The sequence below is a fragment of the Anomalospiza imberbis genome, chromosome 7, assembly GCF_031753505.1.
Source record: "Anomalospiza imberbis isolate Cuckoo-Finch-1a 21T00152 chromosome 7, ASM3175350v1, whole genome shotgun sequence".
In the NCBI taxonomy this organism is placed as follows: Eukaryota; Metazoa; Chordata; class Aves; order Passeriformes; family Viduidae; genus Anomalospiza; species Anomalospiza imberbis.
The window spans coordinates 1,456,377-1,479,677 of record NC_089687.1 but is presented as its reverse complement, the minus strand read 5'-3'; the positions used below and the strand labels follow the sequence as shown (position 1 = coordinate 1,479,677).

The window sequence follows — 23,301 nt, the reverse complement described above, 5'->3', positions numbered from 1 at the left end:
AAGAGATCTCATACATCTTTTATAAATTAAATTCTCGCTTGAGGAGGGAGACACAAAACATATGTGCAAAGCTACATCCCTTTGAAGGCATCTTTCCCCTCAGCAGGTACGGCTTGCACACAGGGAACCTGAATAAGAAATCACGGGACAGAGCTCCCTCCTGCAGACAGCACAGAGTCTGTGGAAGCTGGCAGGTTTGTGTGTTCTGTCCAGAGGCTGCTGAGAGAAACTGTGGCTGTCCTGTCTCTGGAAGTGTCCAAGGCCAGGTTGGACAGGGCTCTGGGATGGTGGAAGCTGTCCCTGCCCATGGAACTGGAATGGGCTTTAAGGTCCATTTCAACCCAAACGAATCTGGGATTCTAAGAAAGCCAACAAAAAGGAAAGATCCTATGTGATCTACTCAGTACAGAGTAGTGAAGCCAAACATTTAACAAGGTTCTTAAATACTCTAACAGACAAAACATCTTCAACATCAGCACTAAAAGGACATCCAGTGCTAAGTCTGAAGGCCTAAGCAACTTCTCAAAACAACTTGTACATCTCCACCAGCAGTGTATGAATTTTGAATGTGTAAGGGGAAATATTGCAGTGCGTGACTCCTCTCCTCTCAGCCTCCCACTCACGCTGGATGTTTACACTGATCTATTAAAGGGAAATATCACTTAATGCATTCCTGGAATGAATCTGCTCCAGGCAGAACACAGGAGCTACTCAGCAATGTACTCCTGCACTTACTACCACTCTGCTCCTTGGGGCAGCAAGTAAAACCAACAGACAGCTGTAATTAGATGGAAAATGGAGGGGGGCAAAGTATAACTCATTTGTCTGTTTTTCCATCTGTCAATACCCCGTTCATTTTCCAATAAGAGATCGATAACAAGTGCAGAGCTCCAACATTCCTGGTTTATGGCATGCAAAAACATCTTGAGAACATTTCAACCAGAACAAGCACCACAGTGGGGATAAAGCTACTTCTCTTACTTGTCAGAAACTCTGGAAATAAATATACTTTGAAGCAGTTTTGTCTGTTCCAACAGACACTTCAGTGGCACATTTCAGTTCAAGTAACGTTGCTTACAGAACATGAGCTGGCAGCTTGGTTGTGTCCCACACCGGAGAAACCTTCCCTGAATCCAGCTGGACCTCGTGGGCAGGTGAGTGCAGCCACAGCTGCAGAATCCCAGCCACCTCTTCTCCTTGGACACTGATTTCTGTGGGATCTGTCACCCCTGGAGCGTGGCAGCTTTGTTCCTGAGCTTTGTCACACAGCCCAGGATGGAGCCCTCACTGCCAGCAGCTGCTGTGAGGTCTCTCATGGCTGCCAGAGGCTGGGCCAAGCTGCCACTGGCTTTTTTTCCTTGGTGAGATTTTCCAGTTATTGGTCGTAACTGAAACATCCCTGCCCAAGGGTGATGCTGGGGCTTGTCTTGTCAGGACCTGGTGAGCTCAGCACTAATTGTCCCGGAACATAACATTTTATCACAGTATCTCATGACCTATATATCACAGATTAACTGGTGATTTGTCAGAAACACATCGTTTTCCCAAGCAAGAGAGAGACATTGTTCAGGGAATCCACCAACCACAGTGGGAATGGGGGTTAAAATATTGCCAAGACATGGTGCATGGAAAGCAGATGTTTATAAAGTAACAGCACAGGGGAGTAACCATTGGAAACATGATTTTATTCTTATTCTAAGAGATTAAAGGCTGTGATAAAGTTTGAACTGTTAGGCCAGGAGTATTCAGGTTTTACCTGGCTCTGTGAACAGCAAAAGGGACAGGGAAGATGCCTTGGCCACTTCACCCTAAAGCCTGTCCCATGAGGGCCGAGGGCTTGTTTCTGGCCATAAAGGACACTGCTACTGGAAATGAAATCCTGCAGCCCCCTCCACACCGAGAGCACCCGGCACTGCACCCACAGCAACACTTCCCAAGGGAACAGGACACTTCTGCCCATGCCATCACTGACTGTGGTGCCACTCCAGCAAGGACACGCAGCCCCTGGGAGGAAGCAGAAAGCACAAACGAGATGAGCAGCGTCCATCTGCAGGGAAATGTCCCAGCACAGGGAAAAAACAAGGGAGGACACACAGGGAAAATGTAATTGGTATAAGCAGAATTCTCTCAGAATAGAAAGGCTTGTGAAGTTTAATATGAAGCATGAGCAGCTCGTTCAAACACACACTTCACCCCTCCAGTACTCAGCACGGTGATAGGGAGTGGTTTTTCCTCGTGATTTCTGCCTTGTTGCTGTACTAAATCAAATCCCTGCCAGGCTGCATTCCCCATGCTGGTGAAGCAGCACAACCAAATAGTTCCATTTCTGTAACTTATGGAGCCTGTGTCCTAGGTGACTTTTTAGGGAAAGAAAACCCAAACAAACCAAATCAGAAGAGCAGCCCCTTGTCCTCCTCCCTCGGGGTTTTCTTGCTCTCCCCTGCCCTGGTGAAAATTAAAACCCTCCTGAGAAGCAGAGCAGAGCCTGTAGCCACCACTGCCCTTTCTGGGTCCTTTCCTTGGGACACTTCAAACCCCTTCTGACAAGGCTTTAGAGAGAAACAGAAAAAGCAGATTTACATCCTCTGTTGTGCATTCACAAATTCAGGCACTGCTGGCTTCCTCCAGCTCTCCATGGCTGGCTCTGGACATTGCAATACCCTCCAAATCAAAAATCCAGTTTACCTGATTGGTACCGTGGGGCACACAAAGCTGCTCACTGTGCTCCACATATTGCACCTGAATGGAAATTTATGCTATGAAAAGAAGGAAAGAACATGGCAAAAGAAGACACTCTAGAGCTGAAACCAGTTCACTGTTGGCATGAAAACCAGTGACAAAGCACTGTGGAAAAATACAAAGCAGGAGCTGAGGAGAGGCTGCAAGCAAATCCTGACACCACCTGTGATCCCTACGGAACTCAGCACCCCGCCAGCCAAATGACATTTTGGAATTAATAACTGGATTCCAAGTGACCATGAGCAGTTGTCCTGTTTGTAAAGCAATCTGCATTTGGGTAAAGTGCTGATTTGGAAAATCAGGCTCTCCTATCTTTATAAATGCATGCTCCAAGGGAAAACATCCAACAGCTCAGGGTCTCCCAAGCAGAGCATGTTTTTGGGAGATAGGGAAGCAAGCCATGGCATCAACAAATCCTAGGTTAAGCTTCTTCCCTTGTTATTTGTATTTCTATGATGTGCTCCTTCAGCACCAAGAGCCACACTCCTCCCTGCAATGCCCTTGAGCCCAGGGAGAGCTGATCCACTTCCCAGCAGCAGTATTTCCTTAAGCACCGGGCAATTTGGAGAGCAATCTGCAATCCAGGAGCAGCACACAGTGCTGAGAGGGCCCTGTGGTTTTGGCTGCACTCCACAGCCAGTCAGGAGCTCAGCAGAAGGAATCCAAAAGCAGGACAAATGCAGTTAATCACACACCTTAGCGCTCCATATGAACTCAAAGTTCTAGCAACCACACCCTGGACCATCAGCTGAGCTCTGACCTGCAGCTGCAACTGAAATTACAAAATTATCTATTTCTGTTACCTATTTCTCATTATGTCTCTCACTTAGATGACTTGAAGCTTTTCTTTTCTTTTTTTTTTTTTTCATTTCATTTCAATGTGTTTCTGGTATTCTGGTATTAAAGAAGCACCTCTATGGAAACAGCAAGCAGCAATTTATAAAAATGACTCAAGATTCTTACTGAGTGTTTTATTTGACTACTGTACTATCAAATCACAATGTGGCATTTAACAAACAGAAGATCTGAGTCACACAGAAAACCATCCTCACAAGAGCACAAAACAAGGCAAGCATAGCTAAGGCTGTAGTAGTAGAACTTTGGTTATTTTAGGAGGAAAATCTAAGCAAAACCACCCCAGCAAACCCCCAAACAAACCACCTTCCAGCCCTCTCAGGCAGCCCTTTCCACACAAGATAAATATCAGGCAGCTGATGATTCATTAGCCAAGGCAGTCTATTAGGGGCTAATAGAAATGAAAACAGATTTGAAACTGTCAAAAACACACAAAAGCTCTGGCCATGTAAAAGCCAAATTGCAATGAGAATTCAGGAGACATAATGGGCAGAGGATAATCTCTTTTTGGGGGAAAATACTGATTATTGTCCCAATCAAGGCAGAGTTTAGCACACATTGGAAACTAAAAATCCTACATAAACAAGCAGCAAGTAGGTAAGTGGTTAGACAAAAGATCCTGCATGCCTAGGTCCTGACATCACTCAGCCTTTTTGGATTCATTAGAAACTGCACTAATTAAAATGGCCAAATTCGGAACAGTCAAGCCCAAGGAGAAGCAAGAGAAGGGTGTCTCCAGCAAACCAACAGCACTGCAAACACTTCTCCCAGTTCACATTCCTATCCATGGCAAAAATCCTTCCCTGGGAGGGTGGGGAGACCCTGGCACAGGGTGCCAGAGAAGCTGTGGCTGCCCAATTCCTGGAAATGTTCAAAGCCAGGCTGGACAGGCCTTGGAGCAACCTGGGATACGGGAAGGTGTCCCTGCCTGCAAAATCCATCAAGACATGTAGAAAACCATCAGATCTCAACCACCAACCTTCAGCTTGACAATCTCAGAAGTGCCCTGTGGACATGATAAACCCAATAACCACTGAAACCTTTCTAACCAACCCCCCTGAAGTCCCAGGTTTCATTTGGCAGCTGGATAAAGCTTCTGCTTGCTCTCGGCTGCCTGCTGTACAGAGATGTTCTACAGAATGAACTGGGTGTTGCAAAACCCAGTACATGATCAGTGAACAGACAGCATGAAAAACACTTCTAAATACACATTTTGATTGTTCCTCAACCTACAACAACTGAATGTACAGAGCAAGCAAAGCCCACCTTTCCTCCCCCTTTAGCAATCACAGAGGCACCAGACACAAATCCAATCAGTATTTGGACATGAACTTCCCTACCAAGGTTTGTTTTTCTATAATCACTTTTTCTGCTTGGGCAGCACACAGAGATGATCTTGTCTCAGGTGCCTTGAGATAAGTGTACACTGGCAGCAGAAGGAATGGCAGGATTGAGGAGTAATGTCACTGAAAAAGCAGGGGAGTGGTGTCCTCAAAACGCCGCGCTGACCATTCACACGGGGAACAGAATGTGTTTCCCACTATTCCCATCACCTTCTTCCTAAAAGTTCTCAGCAAAGCTCTCAAGAATTGTACGGAGTGACTGGAGACAAACCCTGTTATTATGCAGCACCACACACAGTCCTGCTCATGGCAAACTGGGACCATTAATTACCAGGGTGGATCTCACTGGTGCTTAGTCCCTATAAACACCAAAGGACTTTCAGAATCTAAAACACTTTTGTGGGCATGAAATCCACCACAGGTGCTTGTCTGACTCTTGGTGACAGAGCCTGAACTTGCACAGAAGGGCATCACCCTGGCTTACACAGCAGCACAGCAAAGTCCTGCTTCCCTGGTGAACCCAGAGCCTGCTCTGGTACCAGCACTAGGAGGGAGGTTGTGGATGCAGGGATGGGAATTGCCAAGGGAAGCCAGGCAGGGTTAGATGCAGGTCGAACAGCTAAAAGAGGTCGAGGAAAGGAGGTGCTTCTATGGCTCAGGAGAGGAGGATATGCTGGGGAAACAGCAAATAGGTCAAAGCAGTTACTAAAAAAAATCTGCAACAGGGATACACAGGGCAAGCAAAGCCACCTTTCCATCTCCTGTACGGGTCAGAGGCACCACATGGAAATCCAATCAGTGGGAACTTCCCCTCCAAAATCCCAGGTAGAAGACAAGGCACGAGAGAATGTCTTTTCAAATGGCTGGGACAGGAGGAGGCAGAGCTGCCCCGCCTGGGAAGCACTGGATGACCAGGGGGAAAGGCACGGGGCTGTCACTGGTTCATGTGGCTGTCACTGGCTCCTGTGGCTCTCACCGGCTCCTGTGGCTATCACCGGCTCCTGTGGCTCTCACCGGCTCCTGGGGCTCTCACCGGCTCCTGGGGCTCTCACCGGCTCCTGGGGCTCTCACTGGTTCCTGGGGCTCTCACTGGCTCCTGTGGCTCTCACCGGCTTCTGTGGCTCTCACCGGTTCCTGTGGCTATCACCGGCTCCTGTGGCTCTCACCGGCTCCTGTGGCTCTCACCGGCTCCTGTGGCTCTCACTGGTTCCTGTGGCTATCACCGGCTCCTGTGGCTCTCACCGGCTCCTGTGGCTCTCACTGGTTCCTGTGGCTATCACCGGCTCCTGTGGCTCTCACTGGCTCCTGTGGCTCTCACCGGCTCCTGTGGCTCTCACCGGTTCCTGTGGCTCTCACCGGCTCCTGTGGCTATCACCGGCTCCTGTGGCTCTCACTGGTTCCTGTGGCTATCACCGGCTCCTGTGGCTCTCACTGGCTCCTGTGGCTCTCACCGGCTCCTGTGGCTCTCACCGGTTCCTGTGGCTCTCACTGGCTCCTGTGGCTATCACCGGCTCCTGTGGCTCTCACTGGCTCCTGTGGCTCTCACCGGCTCCTGTGGCTCTCACCGGTTCCTGTGGCTCTCACTGGCTCCTGTGGCTCTCACCGGCTCCTGTGGCTCTCACCGGCTCCTGTGGCTCTCACCGGTTCCTGTGGCTATCACCGGCTCCTGTGGCTCTCACCGGCTCCTGTGGCTCTCACCGGCTCCTGTGGCTATCACCGGCTCCTGTGGCTCTCACTGGTTCCTGTGGCTCTCACCGGCTCCTGTGGCTCTCACCGGCTACAGGTGGCGCTGGCACCGCGCCCTCCCAGCACTGCCCTGCCCCTCGCTGACCCCACACCGGTTCCTCCATGAACCCACACCGGTTCCTCGCCCCACTCTGGCTCCTCCCTGACCCCACACCGGCCCCTCGCCCCACACCGGCCCCTCGCTGACCCCACACCGGCCCCTCGCTGACCCCACACCGGTTCCTCGCCCCACACTGGTTCCTCACTGACCCCACACCGGTTCCTCGCCCCACACCGGCCCCTCGCTGACCCCACACCGGTTCCTCCATGAACCCACACCGGCTCTTCACCCCACATCGGTTCCTCGCTGACCCCACTCCGGTTCCTCGCTGAGCCCACACCGGCCCCTCGCTGAACCCACACCGGCCCCTCGCTGACCCCACACCGGCCCCTCGCTGACCCCACACCGGTTCCTTGCCCCACACCGGCCCCTCGCCCACCCCACACCAGTTCCTCGCTGAGCCCACACCGGCCCCTCGCCGCCTCTGCTCGCTCCTGCCTGCTGCAGAGCCGAGCTGAGCGCCCTGTCCCCATCCCCGGCAGCTCTCCCCTGCCGCCCCGCTACGGCAGTGAAGTAGCCCAGATAAAGCCTCCGACGTGCCGACAAGCCTGGAACTGACACCCCGGGAGGTGAGGAAAGGTGCTTCCCATGCCCAGGTGTTGCTCTGAAGGGATAAATATAAGCAAACAACCTGAAAGGGGCTGCTCTGACAGTTCTGCAGGTGCAAAACACTGAGCCGAGCCAGGTTTTGTTCCTGGGGCTGGGATGGACTCTCTATCACAGGGAACTTGTTGCTAACTCCTGCAGGTAATTTTTTAATGAAATGCTGTCTTAATGGAAATGTAATTTTACAGAAGAAAAAAGTGATTTCTTATGGGAAGGTTTCACTGAAGTTTGTTTCTGAAAAAGGTGGAGTCTTTCCCGAAATCCAAGAGAAACTCTGGAGTGGCCCATGGAGCAGCATTCCAATCTCTCCTCACCACAGACACACTTCCCAACTGTGAGAGGTAAAACCAAATTCATGTATTATTTGCTTACTCAGGGGATCTCACCGCCCTAAGCCCCTTTGCTAACAGGCTTTTATATCCTCTTGTGATCACAAACATGAAATGCTTCCCTACAAGGCAAACAAGGTTTAATTCCCAAAAAGGTGACCCTGCTTAGAACTACCCAAAGAATTTTTAAAAAGGCCTAAAAATCAAAAATCACAAGGCAGGACAACAAGCAAGGGGGAAATCTTCAGTGGGAAGATGCTTCTCCCTAGGGTGATGCACTCTCCATGTTTTTGTGCTCCTGACAGGGACACTTGTCCCTGCAGAACGTGGAATAAACTTTTTGTCTACAGTCCTCAGCTTCAGCAGTGTAATTTTCCTCCTCCAAAAAGCCTCACACCAGCTACTGCATCACCCGCTTCACGTTAATCATCACAGCTGGTGATGGACTGCAATACCATGCACACACTCATGTCTTCCTATATCCATCAATAAAAATTGTATTTTTGCTTGTTTTGTATCTATATGTACACACACAAACACATTATAATAAGAGCTGCTGTCACAAAAATCACGGAAACATCTGTTCACTGTTAAAAAGTATGTTTGTTGCCGAGCAGTGAATCGGGAGAAATCAGGTACAGATTTTACAGCACCCTTCCATTAGTGAGCACGTTCCCTGGGGAGAAGTGCCACTCACTGCCCGCTCACTTCTGCCTTCAATGCAAATCCAGGCTGCATTCTGCACACACGGCTGCATGGGCTTTAGGAGGGCAAATGCCCACTTCAGGCAGACGTTCCCGTGCCACTGACTCATGCGGCTGTGGTTTATTCCTGCTGGAAGCGCTGCAATTAGCAGAGCCCTCCCTCCCTCCGCGCTCCAGGGGAGCCGGGGCGATCCAAGCCCCGGGCCGCCCCAGCTCTCCAGCTGCAGGATGAGCCTTCCAGGCCCTAAACCACAACAGTGCAGAGGCCCTGCTTTCATCTCGGCACGCTCGCAGTTATTTGCTCTGCACCGCAGGGAACCCGAATTCCACCCCAAGTCCTTTCCCACCGTCTCAATCCGCTCCCTTGCTCTTCTCTGGCCAGAAAGCCGCACTCATGTGACCCATCCCCACTACCTGTTTGCCAGGATATTGTCTCAGCAGGCATTCCCAATCCCTGAGTCAGGAGCTAAAATAATGAGGTTTAATGCTTTAAGCAAGTGGTTCAGCAGCATAAAGCAAACAGACGCTCGGGGAATTTTAACTGCTTTGTGCCTGAGCCTTTGGGGTTTGTGGCCTCCGGTTTTTCCACACAGCTGGGAGATCCAGATTGCTTTTAAGGTTTGGGGTGTTTTTATTAAGAAAAGGGAGGCTCTCACATATTCCTGTGATTCTGGAAATTAGGTCTATCAAAAGCATTCTCAATTACAGAGCGGCTGTAAAATTTAAAAAGCTGTAAAATTCATTATCATAAACTGCTTAAGAGACTATTAGGGAATCTGGAAATTACTTTTTCATCCCGATCCTTCCAAGTGGCCATCTAAAGGCCAAGCTCCTCTCATCCATACACACAATTCTTCCAGCACAAATCCTAACCCAGATGCTTGTGCAACAGGTAGGTCTCTGCTGCCATTAAAGCTGCTTTTCCCAAATAACGTTTTTGGAAGAGATCACCAGGGTTTACTGAAATATGAACTAAACCACTAGACATTCCACCTCAACATGAGAAAGAACTTATTTCCATGGAGGGTGGACAAGCACTGGAGCTGTCCAGGGAGGGTGTGGGGTCTCCAGAGACATTCCAGACCCACCTGGATGCATTCCTGTGTCACCAAACTCCAGGTGACCCTGCCTTGACAGGGGGTTGGACTGGGAGATCTCCAGAGGTCCCTTCCAATCCCCTGGGATTCTGGGAGTGCACGGAGTTGAGCATCTCAGAAGCACCTTTAAATCCAGCACACATTTACCGGCATTCTCTGATGAATTTTTAAAAAATACACATTTCTTCTACAGCAGCCACGATCCAGCAACTCAGTTTTCTCAGCACTAACACTTCAGTTTTAAGTTGTCTTCTTAAGAGCGTGTTTAGACTTTGCTGGGAGACATTAAACCAGCACAAGACGGACTCGGGATGGAGAACAGCTCCCAAGGACTCACAGTGTGCCCGGTTTACAGAAACATCCACATGGATCCCAAATCACATCCCTAAAGGAACCAACACACTCATCTGCACTCGGCCTGGCAGCTTGTGAGCAGCAGCAGCCAGAGAGAACCCAAAGGAAGAGTTAACACACAAGGGCAGGAATTTCTAAATTGACCCAAAGCATCTCCTCATCTCTGGAAGTGTCCAAGGCCAGGCTGGACAGGGCTTGGAGCAACCTGGGATGGTGGAAGGTCTCCCTGCCCGTGAGATGAGCTTTAAACCCTTCCAACCCAAACCATTCCAGGCTTCTAAGCAGTAGAGTTTTGAAATAATTCAAATACCCAGTTGAGAAGGATTCCAATACACAGTACTTCCTCTCAACATGGTGCACTGCATTAATGCCAGTTTTATCCAGCTGTTCCTCTCTCCCTGAAATAAAGGGATGCTAAAACAAGCGAGGTAACACTTAAGAGGGACCGCACTTCCAGACCAACACTGACACAGGCAGGAAAAAACTCCCCATCCGAAGCCCTCCAGGACCCATCCATTCTCCCGAGGACACCACATCATGCCATACATACGTCTGCACTGACGTACACTCTATATTATGTTGTTATCGATGTTTTTACGAGCTGTCCACAACGCCTTATGTAACGGATCCCTGTTTAATATGGAGCAGCGTGTCCATCGCCGCGGCAATCCCGGCCATTCTCCCGGGTGCCCGAGAACACCCACCCGGACACCGGCGGGGAGCGCTCCCAAACCGAGGCGTCCGACCGCGGCACCGGGGGCTCCGCGCTGCCAGACGCTCTGCGAGGGATGCCGGGGAGGGATAATTCCCCAGGGAACCGCAGCAGCCCGTCCCCGCGTCTCTGGGGCAGCACAGGCTCACCGCCCGGCGCCTCGCCCGCAGCACACACACCCAGCCCGCCCGGGCGGGTCTGCGCGCCCCCCGCCCCGCTCCCGCGGCACTCACCGCCTCCGAGTCTTCAAACCCATGCAGGTACAAGTTGTCGTACATGGAGAGCCGGTGCGGGGCCGGAGGGCCGGGGAGCGCGGCGGCGGAGCGCGGTGAGGCGGCGGGGCCGAGCTCCCTGAGCGCTGCGGCGGCGGCGCCGCCTCCCGCCGGCGCCCCCCTCCCCGCCTGCCCCGCCGCTTCCCGCCCGCCGCGCCGCCGCCCCCCATTGGCTGGGACGCGCGGCCGCCGCCGCGCCATTGGCTGGGACGCGCGGCCGCCGCCGCGCCATTGGCTGGGACGCGCGGCCGCCGCCGCGCCATTGGCTGGGACGCGCCGCCCGCGAGCAGCGCTGCGCGCTGGCGCCGCCTCACGGCGCCTCGCGGGCGGACGGCGGCGGCCGCTGTGCCCCCGGCGGCGGTGCCTCGCTTATTTGTAATAAAACTGGTTGACAATAAAACAACGCCGGATAGTCTAGAGACGACGGAGGTAGGATCTCATTAATGCATACAAATATCTCCAAAATATGCTGGCGCCGGGCTCCGTTCAGTGGTGTCAGTGACAGGCTGAGGAGCAACGGCCATAAAATGAAACACAAGTTCCAGCTCAACGTGAGGAAAAACATCTTTCCATGAGGGTGGCTGTGAAAAATGCATGTTTTATGATTGGCTTTTCGCAAACATTAAATTGAATACTATATGTATTATGTTATATTGATTAGAAGTGCTGTATTAACATTTTAATAGTATGGTAAATGTAGTTTTGTAGTTAAAATAGAACCTATGTATGTGGGGTTTTTTTTTTACTAGCTCAAGCAAGAGATGAGATAATGAAGAAACTCTTCACACAGAGATGACAATGATGGGGGCCCATAAAGAATTACTGCCTCCTTATCGGAAAAAGACAAACATTCTTCCACCTTCTCTCCGTCTTTATGGAACCACCAGGATGAAGGGGAAGAAGTTGACAAAAACCAGAAAAGTTCTTAATTTGCAAGGAATTTATGCATCATGTATGAGATGTATGAATACGCAACAGGCTACTGCTTTTAAAGGTTATTCCTTTGTTCACAAGGCATGCTTATCGGGCTTAAGTGCCCGAGAGCATCCGGACATCCGTAATTCTTTGCTTTTTATTGTCTTGTAATTGTCCTAACTCTAAATTTTCATTACCCTAATTGTATTACTATTTTTATAACCATTTTATTATTATTATTAAACTTTTAAAATTTTAAAAACCAAGAGATTGGCGTTTATAACAGTGGCAGAGCACTGGAACCGCTGCCCAGGGAGGGCTGGAGTCTCCAGGTCATTCCAAGCACCGGGACACATTCCTGTGTCACCTGCTCCAGGTGACCCTGGTTGGACTGGATGGTCTCCAGAGGCCCCTGCAGCCCAATTCTGTGATTTGTTTACAATAAAATACAGCCTTTCTTCTTCAAGGCTCCAGAGAACAGCGGGTGGTTTCCAAAAAAAACATCCGTCCACCCCCCCAACGATATTTGGAACATTAAACCCTGAAGCCACCAAGACTAAACACTAAGAATTTAAACAGAAAGCACACACACACACAATGACTGGAAACAAGAACACCAAGTCCTGAACACCAAGAATTAGAAGAACAGAACTGTGAACCTGATTTACAACTAAATTAAGAAACAAAATCTCTAAACAGGTTCCTCCTGGAGCTCTACAAATTAAACTTCTGGTGTAACACTACGTGATTAAAAAGTCAATAAATAATTAAACACTAATGACAGAACTAATTTACAATTTACTTCCTACCCTTATTAAAACAATTACTTAAAATCTCATCTTCAGTGCAATCTGATCCACCACTGCACGTTTCCATCCGCAAACGCTTCCTATTTGTGTTTTCCATTTGCTTCATCCACTTTTCCTTCCAAAAGCTTCCATCAGTTCCGCAAAGTTACCACTAATCCCATGGGAAGAGTCCAACAGACACCTGAAGCAAAGCCGGAGGTGCTATTCTTGTGAGTATTCCCATATTCACAGTTTCTTACAAACTCAGTGGAAGATTCCCCAAAGTTATGCTAAGTTTTATTCCCAATTTACTAATTCTGATGTAGGAGGGTCTCAGCTTCTAAGATGGTCTTTAAAATGTTCATAAAACTCCCAATCCAGGAGTTAATTTTCACAGCCTGTTCTACAGGCTTCTTGAAGATCCGTGATGTTCCAGATTGAAAGAATCAACTACGAGAATCATTGGTCAGCTGAAATTAAAAAAAACCGCTGTGAAATCACAAGATGAAGGAAAAGAAGGGAACTTCACATAGATTTGTAACAAAACAATTCAGAAGTCAGGGGAACCACTATTTGATTTCCAGTCCTTACATTTCAAACCGTCCTTTTGAGACACAGAGGTTATTAAAAATACATTTTTAATGACTCAACCCAAAAGGCTCCTAAAAGATGCTATAAAATACAATTCCCTGTAATACTGAGGAATTCTAAATCAAAGGCTGTTTTGAATATTATGAGGTAATTTATCCAAGAAACACACACCGAGTTGAGGGAGGAAGACACCCAGCTCTTTTAAGCTGACAGGGAAGTAATATAAATATAATAAATGTGCTGAGGGAACAGGGGGCTGAATGGAGCTGACGTTATCCAGCAGGGAATTCCACTGCTCAGACCACTGGCCAACACTACAGGAACGACCTGCTGAAAACACGCAATGGCTAAAGAGCTGCAATGAGCCTTGGTAAAGTCTGACCTTTAGAAAAGGTCATTTTCTGAATGGCTCCAGTTGCTGCGTTATTAATTTTTTTTAAATAGCATTCATTGATGATGTTAATCGGAGCCCACAGCTCCACATTTACAAGGGCACAGGAGATTTTGAAAGAGATGTAAACAAAGACCACGAGTCATCCAAAATTTTAATGCCCAACAAGTCACTGAGGATCTAACCCAGACTGAAATATCTTCAGGCTGGAGGTGGGGAAAAGAGAAGAGCTCAGAAGTCAGAATACTTTTGAGTATCCACAGTCCTCCAAAAATACTTGGCTTCCTCCAAATACTCTGCTGCCATTAGAGATTATTCACATCCTCTTTATTTTTAATTAGAGTACAAAGGAAATCTCTCTGAGACGTGTATCCATCTATCCCAAAATATCCACTATTTAGTCAGTCCTGAGCTACCAAAATGTGGGAGCACTGGGTTTGGTTGTTTTTTTTTTTTTTTTCCGAGGGTGTGAATACAGAACTAGAGAAAATTTTATTTCCAGCCCGATCTAATGATTCCTCAATCAAGTGACAGCACTTGTGTGGTTCTTTCAGGAGCTGGAGCAATGAACTATTTGCATAAACACACTGAAGTGCTGCTGGAATAAATAAACGCGCAGGATCCAGATTGTTCCCTCGCCTCGGCACCGCACTGCGCCAAGCCGGGATGGGAGTCGGCAACTTCTCCCTTCTCCCGACTCCAGCCAAGCCCACTTCCACCTGGGATCTCGCCGAGTGGAGCAGCAGCACTGCCTCCTTCCCTGCTGCTGTGGGGGAGCCACAGGAATGTTCACCCTGAAGCAGCAGAACCCCAACACCAATCTCAGCGTCTGCGGTGTCTCTGGGTGTCGGGATGACCCCAAGAGTGTAAAAGTCCTTGTCTCCCAGCCCGTGCAAAGAAGGAGTTGGAATGAGTAGGGTCGGCTTCTCAAGGTTGTTTATTTTTCCTTATCTATCACATTCTTTCTCTGCCCTGCTGAGCTCCGTCCAGCAAGGAGGCCATGGCATTCTGCGTGTTGCCTCGGGCGGCGTTTACATTTTATACTAGAAATTACATGTATCATATTTACAATAATGTGCCAATACCTATCACCTGTGTTAGAGAGTGTGTCTCTACCTTAAACCAACAGCAAGGTGTCACCATCACACCAAGACATGGAGGACAAGAAGAAGATAAGAAGGTCAGGACACGCCCAAATCCCTCCATCTTGTATCCCTGAATCGCATTCTAACAACCCCAAAATTCTACTTTTTCACCGTGTCAATTCAGCTACTACACTATTCAAAGCCCTGTGGCTTGTAATTCCTCACACAGAGTTGGCAGCTTTTCCCATGGGCTAGAATCGAAGCCACAGGTGTTTCTGACTTTGTGCCAGGGTCTCCGAGCCCCCTGCCAGGGTCTGGAGCCAGCCAGGGCAGCCAGAGGGACGTCCTGGACTCCCACACACCAACACAGCCAAGTTCTTGCTGGCCTCTCCCTGCTCTCACATCAGGCCGTGGATTCCTGACATTACTCAGGGATAATGAGGCAAGGGCACATTAGCAAAGAGCATTAGTGGATGCATTAAGAGCACGCTTGGATAGGGATCCGCTCCTTCCAGCACACAGAGGGCTCCAAACCCCACAGTCTCCATCAGCATCCTCCCCATGAAACACAAACTTTGGGTTTCATCTTGCCCCGCCTGGATTCCGGGGCCTGCTGAGGAAAATTGCTCTCCCCTATGGGAAAGCTGCTCTTGTTGCCATCAGCAGAAGAGCCCAGGGATGGATTTCAGTGACAGAAAGGGAAAGGACCATCAGCAATCTCCTGCAATCCACCTTGCTTCCATCCATCCGTGGGAAGGAGGCCAGTTCCTCACTCTCCTAAATTACTTGGCACAGCCCCTCTCCTTGCCCCTTCTCCCTCTAAAGCAATTTCCCTGCCTCTCTCCCTCCTCCTCTGTTTTATAATAGAGATTAGATAAGAATCTGGTGCAGTGACAGCAGCTTCTGCCCGGGGTGGAGGCACAGTCAGGAGAACCTCCTGAGATCCCCTCTAACCCTGTTTTCCAGCAGAATGGGATTCGTGGGACTTGGACGTCCTTGAAGCCACCAGAGGAATAGGGATTTACATCCATTATTTCTGTTTCAAAAGAAAGGAGGACTGTGCTGTTTGGGATACATCCTGGCACAGAGGATTCAGTGAATTTTAAGGTTTATTCAAACAGACTAGGTGGACAGTGTGCTTTAATCCATGGAATTTCAAGTAATAAATCAGTCTGGTCTAATTTGACAGTTCTTCCGAAGGAAGCGAGGTGCCACCTATCCTAAAACACATTTATCCGACACTGTTATGTAAAGGCTGCTATAATTAAAGAGTGTGAAGACTCGGTTGGCACTTCCTCTTGGTTGGAAGCACCTCCAGTGAGAGGTAACTGGGCTACATTTGTAGGTACCCTCTATATTTAACGAGCTGTGAAATGCCTCTTTCCCACCGGCACTGTGCAGCTCTGCAGGAAGCCAAGGCCTTCCAGAGGGTTTGTCACAGGGAAGAGTGGATGATCCCCAGCTCCTGAGGCAGGCAGGGGTGCGCTCCAAGGGTTTAACAGCTCCAGCCAGCTCCAGCTGTGGCTTCCACTGGTGCACATTTCTCAGGGTCTGGGTGTCGAGGTGACCCCAAGAGTGTAAAAGTCCTCGTTTCCAGCCCGTGCAGCCAAAAGAGGAGCCTGGAATGCCTCGGATCGCGTTCTCCAGGTTGTTTATTTTCCCTTATCTAGAACATTCTCTCTCTGCCCTGCTGAGCTCTGTCCAGCAGGTCGGCCATGGCATTCTGTCTGCCCTCAGGGCGGTGTTCACATTTTATACCAAAAACTCCGTGTGCCATGGTTACAGTAACGTGCCAATGTCTGTCATTTATGTCAGGCAGTGTGTCTGTGCCTTGAACCAACAGAAAAGTGTCACCATCACAGCAAGACATGGAGGGCAAGGAGAAGGAGAAGAAGGCCAGGACACACCCAAATCCCTCCATCTTGTCCCTTGAACCCCATTCTAAAAACCCCAAAATTCTACTTTTTCACCCTGTGTTAACTCAACTACCACACCGCTCAAACCCTTGTGGCTTGTAATTCCTCACACAAAGTTGGCAGCTTTTCCCATGGGCTAAAATCGAAGCCACAGGTGCTTTTGACTTGGTGCCAAGGTCTCTGAGCCCCCTGCCAGGGTCTGGAGACAGCCAGGGCAGCCAGAGGGATGTCCTGGACTCTGACACACATTGACAGAGCAGATCCCAGATCACCTCGAGAACAGCCCCGTGTGAGCACAGGGGTCCCTCTGGAAGATGAGGAGCTTGGAATGAAGGATCTGCACGGATCCATGGGCAGTCATGGGGATATCCACAGACACCGACCACAGAGATCTCCCTCCAGCAGCTCCCAATGTCCACCAGGCTGATGAGAAGGTCCAAAATATTGAGTCACACCCCAAAAAGCCAGAGTGGATTTGTGGCTGGAATTGTGTCAGATTTCCTTGCTGGAAGGGAGATGGGGGGGTTCTGCTTTTAGGGAAGATCCACGTTTTTATCTGCCCTGCCAAAAACCATCTGGGCCAAAGGATTAAGCACTTGTTTTATTCCTTATTTTTAGCTCCTCTGCTTTCCTTATGAATGTTAATCAATCTCCTTAGCTGCCATAAGTGCTGATGCTGAGTTTCTGTGCAACACTTCAGCCTGCAACTGTTGGAATGATGGGAAACGCTCTCTAAAAGCCAATTACAAACTTTAGGGGAAGCTGCTGCTGTTTTACCCAAGCAGGGAAAGGCACCAGTGCATCCTGGAAACCCCATCAATAGTGGAACACACCCACCAGGGCTGCAATCATCCCCCTGGGACTGGGACCAGCAAAGCTGCAGGGAGAAGGAGCACTGGAAGTGTGCTGGGAATGCCAGGACATCCCATTACTGAAGATCCAACCTCTACAGAGCAATGAACTCAAAGATTTTCCAGTCCCAGAATAGGCAAACAGCCCAGAAAGCTCCTGGTCGGTGTTAATTTCCCAGATGAATTTAAATATTTGCAGTTTTATCAGTGCACACTCATGAAAAGGTTGCTTGAAATGTATTTTTGATAAATTATGATTATCATGTAATAGTTCTTTAGAGAAAACAAAGCCTTGAGTGAGAAAAAAGACAACCCTGCAAGCTAAAATGAAATTCCAGCTTCTGTAAAATACAGGATCTCATGGAGATATTCTTTATTTCTTTAGCTAAACTAGTAAAACTACACGTTTTATTTTGTTTTTATGTTCAAAGAGTAGGGCAAAGGGTGTCTTTAAAAGAGTCAGACACAGAGCTTTTAAATCCCAGTGCTAAGAAGAATTTGCTGTTCTTGTTAAGAGGGTAAAATAATAAATAAATAAATAAATAAATAAAATAAACATTAGGCAGAGACGGCTCAACTTCATCTCCAGTTTGCTGCTTCCCCTTGGGACTTTACAGGGATGCCTTGATGAGGCTGCTGATTTTATTGCCCTTCCCTCTGCTTTATAATCCAATTACCACAGGCTGCCACACAGCACTGGGAGTTCCATGGCAGGGGATGACAGGAATCTCCTCAGTTCCCTGCACAATATTTCCATGACTCCCGTCCAAGTGGAGAAACTGATCCAGAAACAACAGATCAATGAAGGAGGAACCACTTGTCCAACCTGATTTCCTGAACTATTTAGCCAGAGTACTTGGGAGCTGAGTTGGGAAGAACAAATATTCCTGGCTTTAGCTCTGCATATTTAAGTGAGTTGTGCTCCTTCCTGTAAAGTCTCTGGGAGACCTCTCCTCATGTACCTGCTGAAACGATGGCTCTGGGACGTCCTCACCATCCAGGAGCAGAACCCACAATCTGTGGAACAATCCTGAAAATGATGACTCCTCATCTTCCTTACAGGACTGCCCTGGAACACGTAGAAACCCTATTTGTTGGTTTTCCCTGAGAGGTGTTTTAAAGGATTTTATTCTGTTATCAGCCTCGATGAAGGGTGAGACACAAGAGATGTAAAACTCAACACCATTCCATCAGAAGCCACCCTATTTCCTGGTTACAATACTTTATAAACGTTTTTCAGCCTGTTGGCTTTTGCCACACAATGCTGCTATTAATCACCTCTATTTTTTCAAACACTAATCACCTCTATTTTTTTTAACACTAATCACCTATATTTTTTCTAACATTAATGACCTATATTTTTTCTAACACTAATCACTTATATTTTTTCTAACACTAGTCACCTATATTTTTTTCTAACATTAGTCACCTATATTTTTTCTAACACTAATCACCTATATTTTTTCTAACACTAATCACCTATATTTTTTAACATTAATCACCTATATATTCTCTAACACTAATCACCTATATTTTTTCTAACACTAATCACCTATATTTTTTTCTAACATTAATCACCTATATTTTTTCTAACACTAATCACCTATATTTTTTCTAACACTAATCACCTATATTTTTTTCTAACATTAATCACCTATATTTTTTCTAACACTAATCACCTATATTTTTTCTAACACTAATCACCTATATTTTCTCCCACGTAGTCCTGCTACAACGCATCTTTCACAGTTCTAATTCTCTAAAACATCTAGTCTCTCCTGCAAGGTCATATTTTAAACTTGTTGAAACTTGTAAAAGCCCTATTTCTGTATTCCTGCTGTTTCTCCAATGGAGAGGTTCACTCCCTTCCACTGGCAATTCCTGAATGAAGATTTCCAGGAGAAGGACTCAGGGTCTTGCCAGCGAGGTGGGATGGCTCCAAACAAACACCCAAAAGCCAAAACATCCCCCTGCTCCTCCCTCTGCAGGGACACCCCGAGCCAGGTCTGCTCCAGCAGCTCCAGGGACAGCAGCGACTCGGGACAGGACCAGAATTCAGGATTCCAGGCACTGCCATCCTCCCCCGGGGCAGGAGGGAACCTGGGCTGAAGGGAGCCACGCCTGCTCTGCTCAGGGTGAGGAACACCTGCAGTTCTCACTTCAGCACCTCCCAAAACCCAGCAGCTCTGTGCGAGTCCTTTTACAAACCCCAGGCACTTAGAAAGGACTGAAAATACCTTCTGCTTTTGCCTTGCAAAAGGAAAAAATATCATTCCAGAAGTCCCTGCAGCAGCAGAGCCCATCCTGAAAGAAAACCGTGTGCAGTTCATAGAATGAGATCTGAAAACCATGTACAGTTCATAGGATGAGATCTGAAAACCATGTGCAGTTCATAGAATCAGATCTGAAAACCATGTGCAGTTCATAGAATCAGATCTGAAAACAGCTCTGAAAACCGTGTGCAGTTCATAGAATCAGATCTGAAAACCATGTGCAGTTCATAGAATCAGGTCTGAAAACCATGTGCAGTTCATAGAATCAGGTCTGAAAACCATGTGCAGTTCATAGAATCAGGTCTGAAAACAGCTCTGAAAGCCATGTGCAGTTCATAGAATCAGATCTGAAAACCATGTGAAGTTCATAGAATGAGGTCTGAAAACAGCTCTGAAAACCGTGTGCAGTTCATAGAATCAGATCTGAAAACCATGTGCAGTTCATAGAATGAGGTCTGAAAACAGCTCTGAAAACCATGTGCAGTTCATAGAATCAGCTCTGAAAACCATGTGCAGTTCATAGAATCAGGTCTGAAAACAGCTCTGAAAACCATGTGCAGTTCATAGAATGAGGTCTGAAAACCATGTGCAGTTCATAGAATGAGATCTGAAAACACCTCTGAAAACCATGTGCAGTTCACAGAATCAGGTCTGAAAACACCTCTGAAAACCATGTGCAGTTCACAGAATCAGGTCTGAAAACACCTCTGAAAACCATGTGCAGTTCATAGAACCCCCAAATCCCAGAATCCCAGACGGGTTTGGGTTGGAAGGGACCTTAAAGCTCATCCCATTCCACCCCTGCCGTGGGCAGGGACACCTTCCACAGAGCAGGCTGCTCCAAGCCCCAGAAACTTGATTAAATCAGGCCATTTCTGATGCTCTGAACACTTAGAAAATGCTAATATTTTTCCCTCTGACTCTTCCACGCAGGTTCAGACCTGCATTTTCCCTACTCTCTCAAACCCTGCATTAAAAAAAGAACAGAATCATTTGTTTATCCCAGTCTTTCACAACATCCCTACAGAGATTACTTAAAAACCTCCAAACTCTAAATAAACTGCTGAAAATTCTGTTCTAGATCTAAAACTGTCAACGAGACAGGAAGCAAAAATTAGGAATAAATAGGAAAGCATTAATATTCAGTGGCCCCCAAAATAATTAATATTTTAGTTAGAAAAAGAATAGTAAGTATTAATTAATTTTTATTTAATAAATTAATATTTAATTGGGAAATTAATTTCCTAATTCATATTTTAATTAGGAAAGCATTAATATTTTTTGTGGCCCCCAAAAAGTTTGAGGACTTTTATTTCCACTGTATTTCAAGTGAGAATTGGAGTTCACTTGAGAGCAAAAAAATGGAAAAATTCAGCCTGAGCAGCTCAGCCTGACAGAGTTACAAGCAGAAAACAGAATATTTTAATTGGGAGTGTGGAGAATAATAACTAATGGCAGCTCTGCCATCCCTGCCTATAATCATGATGAGCAATAGAGGAGCAGATCAGAACCTCATGTTCTCAACATTTAATTCAGCGTCCAGATGAGGGAGCACGGAATTAAAAGGTGATAGAACTCAAAACTCATAAAAGGACGTATTTATCCCAAATGGAGAAAAAGCCCAGGCTCTGCTAGAATGATGGAAGCTTGTCCTGAAAAAAAGATTGGCCACGACTTGGAATGTTACACCTGCTGTAGCTCTGCATGTTGTGCTTAGCAAAATTTAGGGATAAAGGAAAAGCTTTGGCTTCAGCCTTGATCCCCTGGCAGGAACAGGTTTAGCAAGGGACCTAAAGTTGACTTTTTTTCCTGTGTGTGTTTTTTATTCTCACTGCACTTTATTCTCCCAAAAGATCTGCTGTGATGGGCGGAATAACAGCTTAAACACACAATAATTCACTGAATTCTGGGAGTTACTGCTTTGCCCAGCACCCTGTGCAGCCAAAGGAAACCCAAACGTTTTGGGCTAGACCAGAGGCTTGAAGCAGAATTTTCAGATACATCGATGCAGTGATGAAAAATTGGGTTTGTTCCAGTTGAGGCTAGAAATAAAATGGCTCATTATTGCAATTAAATATTATATTAATGCGAAACACATAAAGTGTCTTAGCAGGGAATATTTCTGCCGCCTCTTGGTTCAGCAGGATGAGAATAGCAAGGTAAGATGAACCAGAGAGCTGCAGGTGGAGCTTTCCTGGATGTTTCCTCCCATCAGAAATCTGGCTCTTGGAAACTGTGGGTTTAGGATGGCTTTCCAAACCCAGCTGGGAATGGGATACTCTGAAATCACTTCTGTTGGTCTTGAGTGAAGGAAAATTGGCTGGGCATGGAGGGAATTTGGAGGGGGGAAAAGCCATCATTTGACTTTACTGTTCAAATTCTCCTTGGAGCTGCACCAATGGACACCACAAAGGTTACAGAAGGTCAAATTCCCAACAAATGGAGATCCAGCAGGCACCACCAGTGTCCCTTTCTCCCCATCCATGTCCCACTGTGACTGTTTTCACCTGGCCATCAGGGACCAGGGTGTGAGCAGGTCCAAGGCTCCTCGAGGCCTGGCAGAGTCAGGAATTGTTGCTGTTAGAAATGAAGGGATGGGGCTGTTTTCAGGCTAAAAACCATTTATGGCTCAGATAAACATCAGTCTCAGGGGCTGTGAGATTTTAGAGGAGCAAGCATTCAGCCATAGCTCAGAGCAGTCACAAGTTTCTTCATTACAAAGTAATACAGAACTTTCTAACCCAACAGACAGCTTTTAAACCCCACAAACCCCTAAAATAAACCCCAACACAGGGTTTATTTTACTTTCCTGGCCTATCACCTTTACTTACTTCTGCTGTGATAAGTGTACTTTTGTCCAATGACTTCTGTCTCATTTATATATTTCTATTACAACTTCTAAACTCTCAGCTCGCTCCACTCAAGCCCACCCTCCATTACAAACCCTTCACCATCTTACCCATGCAGTTTCTCACTCATTTAAAGCATATTCTTTCTTGCAACTATAGAAACACAAGTTCATGCCTTTTCTGCTTAGTGTCTGTGTGTTGTGTTTTCACATCACATCTCCCAAGGCTGCAGATCAAACCCTCCTGTGTCTGTGGAAGTTTCAGTTTCCCCGATTCCCACAAGGAATACCTCACCCAAAACCTTCCCTGTCTTGCACCCAGCAAAGCCCACTGCTCTTTCTCACTCACTCCAGACTGGGTTTCTTGGAAGACTGTTCAGTGGAAGATTCTGAGCCTTTGGTCCTGCCTCCTCTCCCCCAGCTGAGTCAGATTTTGTGCATCACAGGCAGCAGGGGAGGGACCCCATCCCACCCCACTGCACTGCTTCACCCCTTGCCAAGGATCCAGAACTCTCCCCAACACCAGCTGAGCTCCTTTTGCTTCCCGCTGAGCCTGGATCCCACCCCAGCCCAGGGACCCAGCCTGGATCCAGGGGGATGGAAGGAGGGCACTGCAGGAGGGAGGGCACAGGGCCCCAAACCACACCACTGAAAACCTGCAGTGACTGCAGTTCCACAGCCACACGTGAATCTGCTACAACAGAAGGAAGTGGGGCAAGTCCACTGTGAAAAATCCATAAATAGCCCTGACCCTGCCTAATGGGGAGGCGTGGAAGGGCCAAATGC

General features: G+C 47.6%; 1 protein-coding gene across 6 annotated transcripts in view; it reads right to left on the bottom strand.

The window, feature by feature from the left end:
* CACNB4 (calcium voltage-gated channel auxiliary subunit beta 4) overlaps nucleotides 1-23,301 on the bottom strand; it is an 85,181-nt gene that overhangs the window by 35,771 nt on the left and 26,109 nt on the right. The window contains exon 1 of one of the 6 annotated variants that reach the window (XM_068195079.1): nucleotides 10,819-10,976. The exons of the other annotated variants lie outside the window; for them this stretch is intronic. Within the exon in view, the coding sequence (XP_068051180.1) occupies nucleotides 10,819-10,863 (45 nt within the window). The 5' untranslated portion in view covers nucleotides 10,864-10,976. Of the gene's footprint in view, nucleotides 1-10,818; nucleotides 10,977-23,301 lie in introns of those variants that run through there. 6 annotated transcript variants of the gene reach the window in all.